The 5,000-nt window shown below is 42.9% G+C and overlaps 1 protein-coding gene across 1 annotated transcript in view; it reads right to left on the bottom strand.

Moving 5' to 3' along the window:
• ank1b (ankyrin 1, erythrocytic b) overlaps positions 1–5,000 on the bottom strand; it is a 174,607-nt gene that overhangs the window by 114,050 nt on the left and 55,557 nt on the right. The window contains exon 2 of the mRNA XM_063209998.1: positions 1,256–1,354. Coding sequence (XP_063066068.1) covers positions 1,256–1,354 — 99 coding nt within the window. The remainder of the gene's footprint in view (positions 1–1,255; positions 1,355–5,000) is intronic.

Raw genomic sequence — 5,000 nt, 5'->3', positions numbered from 1 at the left:
TCTGATCTCTTGATCTCAGTGGGGATCTTACATAGGGCTGTGTGTGCGTGGTGCTTGCCTGCGTGCCTGCGTGCTCAGCAAAGCTAAAAGTGCAGGAAGAGCAATGATAGCTCTGGGAGGGTCATACGGCTCATGATCATCCACAAGGTAGGCCACAGTCCTGCCACAGACATAACTGATACACATATCACATGGAAAATGCATTTGTTGTCATTTGATCATTCGTTGAGTATTCAGATTCACAGCACACATACACACACGGTAATAAAAACACAGAGGGGAAAAAACGGCCTCATCAAAAAAAAATACAAAATATCGACCACGCCACAGGATAATATTACTCGGCATAGAGAGAAATCACTGCAATTACAAAACGCACAAACGCACACGAAAGGCACAGAAAGTGTACACGGTTACAAAAGCAGAAAGGAGAGGTTCTCTAAAAATGTGTGAAAGGCATTGCATTGAAAAATACTCTGACTGAAACTGTTGTTCATTAGCCACAGTACAACAGACACACAACAGAGACCTTCAACAACAGAGGCCTTCAACAACACACAGGAGAGAAAAGGATGGAATCACAATGGGGGGGAAAGTACGGAAGAGGAAGGAAGAAGAGGACGATGATGATAATGAAAGTGACAAAGATAAAATTGAGGGTGAAATTAAGGATAAAAATGTTGATAATGATCGTGGTGTAATGTATATGCTAAGGAAAGTAGGACGATAGAGAAGATTATAGAGAAGCAGAGGAGTTGTTCTTTATTAGTTGACTTTATGACAAGAAGAAGAAGAAGAAGAAGAAGAAGAAGAAGAAGAAGAAGAAGAAGAAGAAGAAGAAGAGGATGATGATGACGATGACGATGATGATAAGAATTCTGATGGTGATGGTAATGATGGCATGAAAGTCAGAAAGTAAGAAGTGAACGGAGAAAAAGAGTAAGCTGAAGGAGAGACTGAGGTCGAAAGACTCCGGGTCACAGTAGATAGAGTAAGCAATTAGCGGAAGGCTGAGGAAAAGTCAGAGGGTGCGACGGCACAATGTCAACACGGTAACCAACCACAACAAAGCTTTCACTTCACTTCACTTCACTTCACTTCACTTCACGTTCACAAGAGCGGCGAGAAGAAGAGGAAGAAGTGCCAAGGTGCTACAACACTTAGCGTAGAAGGAAGAGGAGGAGGAGGAGGAAGAGGAAGAGGAGGAGGAGAGGAAGAAAAGAGAGAAGGAGGGGAGGACGTGTTATATATTTACTCGTTCATCAAAGTGCCATATCCCACGGGCATCCACTGAGCCTCGCTCAGCCCTCACACTACTGTCCTGCTCGAAAAGCCAGCGCTGGACCACATGCGCCTAGAAGACACACACCACATGGAGACAACAAAACCTGTTAATGAACACATGATGCACACAATGTACATGATGCACAGACACACACGCGCACACACACACACACACACACACACACACACACACACACACACACACACACACACACACACACACACACACACACACACACACACACACACACACAAATACTGCACATGCACACGCACAGCCACACACACAAACACACACAAACACATGAAGGGGCACACACACGCATACACACATGCGCACACACATGCACAAACACACACCTGAAGGAGCACAAACAAACCTGAAGGAGCACACAGGCACACACACACACGCACAAACACACACACCTGAAAGTGCACATACGCATGCACACACATACAGAGATGCACACACACATACGCAGGCATACACACACACACACACACACACACACACACACACACACACACACACACACACACACAAAATGCAAACACGCACACACAAAATGCAAACACGCACAAACACACAGGCTGCAAATAGATGCAAGAATGAGGACACAACCCACACACAGAGCAACACGAACAAAAATAAAACCGTCATCAAATGGCGCATTTGCCACAGTGAGAGAGTAAGCAATGATTGGCTCCATCAAAACAGACAATTTACATACAGGACACATAAAAATGAAACATTGCAAGTGAAAAAACATGACGTCAACGTAACAATAAGATAATTTGTGGTGTTGGTCCAATGACGAACTTTTCGAGGGTGAATATGCTGTTTGTAAATTTTAACCTTACGGTTGCTGTACTAAGGAAGACGTACAGCACATGGCAGACCGCATACAGAGGGAAAACATAAATACTGCTTACACTATTATAAATATGATGATCTACTGTACATACAGCTGAAATTCAATATCTTTACAAGTCTGTCTAATTTTTAATTCATTCTCACTGACTCTATTTCCTATTTGTATCAATTACTATGATATGGTAAGTCATCCATGACACTTGCAAAGAGCACATCAGATCAGTAACTCTTCACCACCAAAGAACTTTAATTGTAGGCATCTTCAAGCTACAAAAAAAAAAAATTCCAACAAAAGTCTTTTGACTACGATGACCAGGATGAATGAGAGTCTTTGCAGACATCTTAACTTGCCACACTTCATCAGAAAGGCAAGAAAAAAAACATATAATTTCCTCTCTAGAAACTAAAATGAATCACCACCTCAAATCTCCTACAGCCCTGTTCTCCACCAGTATCAGTTTGAACTCTTAAGAAGACTTTCTCAGAAAATGGCAGGTCACGCTTACTTCTGGTGCGCGGTGGCCAGTTGTGCATGATTGCCCTGAGTGCTTTAAAACCGCACCGCTGCCTTCTCCTCCTCTGTTGCCCTTGTCTTTTTTTTACCTTTTGCACACACTTATTTCCACCACACATACTTACATTCTACATACTTTTAACATTCTGTCAAACGTTTTATCCTTAATAAATTAATTGAAACTTCATCCTTCATTTGATACTTGGGTCTTTGTGGCAGAGCAAAAAAATTACGGCACAAGACCAGTAAACACACCCTACTTTGAATCACCACCTCCACCACCTCTTTCAGCCCTGGGTATTAACTCTTAACACTTAATCAGAAGACGAAAAGCATACTCCTACAAATCACCACCTCTAGTTTTTTTCAGCCCTGTATGGAACCAAGAAGAGCATCAACGCTTTATCAGATAACGAAAAAAAAAAAAATGAATCCTATGAATGAAGCACCACAAAAACCTCTTTCATCCTTGCACATTAACTCTTTACACCTCATCACAATATTTAAAAAAAAACACTCCTTCCTCTCTGAATCACCACCACAAGCCTCCTCGAGCCCTGCCCTCAATCAAGATCAACATAACTCTCCACACTTCATCAGAATACAGGAAACAACACTCAGAAGACAAAAACATTCATCTGAATCAACACAAGCCTTCAATCAGCCCTATGCGATTAACACTTTATCAGAAGTTGAAAACTGTATTCCTTTGAATCAACACCACAAGCCTCTTTCAGGCCTGTACAGCACGAGAATTAGCAATAACTGTTTTAATACTCGAAAAAACACATGAAAAAAACATTCTGCTTAGAAAACCCACCATGAGCTTCCTGTCAACCCTGCGTACATTAGTAATAACTGTTTTAATACTCGAAAAAAAACATCAAAAAAACATACTGCTTAGAAAACCCACCATGAGCTTTCTGTCAACCCTGCAACATACAGTACTCCTTTGATACACCACTACCAAGTCTCTTTTGGCGGTGTGTGGCTGCAACAGGAAAACAAATTAACCAGAGACTGGGTGATAAATGTGCCTGTCTAGAGACCCGGTTGGCTGGAACGGCTTCACCACCAGCAGCCGCTTGTGACACGCAAACAAACACATCTCCAAGCCAGCGCTATCTCAACGCACAGTACACGACAACTGACCACGACTGGACTGACGAACACAAAGCAGCAGAGTGAGTACAAAACAGTCAGTTAGCGTGCCGTGGACGTAAGCACTGACCCCTGAAGAGTCCGAGAGAGAAGGTAAGAGAGGAAGACCAACAAACACATATCCAAACCAAAACCACCTCAAACACAACTGACCACGACTGGACTGATGAACTCAAAGCAACAGAGCAAGGACAAAACAGACTGTGGGCTTGAACGTAAGCACTGACCCCAGAATAGAGTCAGAGAGAGAAGGAAAGAGAGGGAGTCAAACATGTCTCCAATCCAACACTATCTCTACACAACTGACAGGAATGGCACACAAAACGTGTGTTTGTAGAGAGCGAAGGAATGAGAGGGGGAGAGAGAGAAGCAGAAAGAAAGAGAATGTGAGATATTGAGAGGGGATGGGAGGGAGGAACGTAAGCAATGAGAAGAGTGGTGGAAGAAGAGAAGAGAAGAGAAGAGAAGAGAAGAGAAGAGAAGAGAAGAGAAGAGAAGAGAAGAGAAGAGAAGAGAAGAGAAGAGAAGAGAAGAGAAGAGAAGAGAAGAGAAGAGAAGCTGGCTGATGTAACAGGAAGACATCCACTCCCTGATGCGAGGTAAGAGGCCCTAAAGGTCTGGGAACAGCCAACATGTCAGCGCTAGAAAGCCAACTGCAGTAACCCTCATGGGACTCGCTTTTGAAGTTCTGCTTCTAGTTTCTTATATGTGTTGTAATACATGGCAACAAAATAACAATGATGACTATGAATTTAAAGCAAATAGGTGAAAAAGAACGATTAACCTGGTAGAATAATATCACTATCGCAAGGCCACTGACAGCCTTGGCTGGGCCCAGGACAAAGTTATCTGAAAGCCCCCATCCAATACAATGTATTGAGAACCTAATTCTGGGCTCCTCCCCTCACCCTGGGCCTGGAACAACTGACCCCTTTGTCCCCCCTGTCACCTTCCCTGACCATGGTTTGTAGAGACTAAGACTTTGAGCTGTGGTTCCCGTTTTAAACTTGGTCACAACACATGGATGTCACGGGGAACACTTTTCTCACTGACTGGATGAAACCAAAATTCACATTACATATTTTTCTTTTTTTAATTTCCAGTCCATAACACAGACATTTGCTTAGCTGGCCTTTGTGTATAGTGCAAAAGCAAGCCTGCATGTAA

This window comes from Engraulis encrasicolus, chromosome 11 (genome assembly GCF_034702125.1).
Source record: "Engraulis encrasicolus isolate BLACKSEA-1 chromosome 11, IST_EnEncr_1.0, whole genome shotgun sequence".
In the NCBI taxonomy this organism is placed as follows: domain Eukaryota; kingdom Metazoa; phylum Chordata; class Actinopteri; order Clupeiformes; family Engraulidae; genus Engraulis; species Engraulis encrasicolus.
The sequence above is the reverse complement of the archived record's forward strand: the minus strand, read 5'-3'. Positions and strand labels throughout refer to the sequence as shown.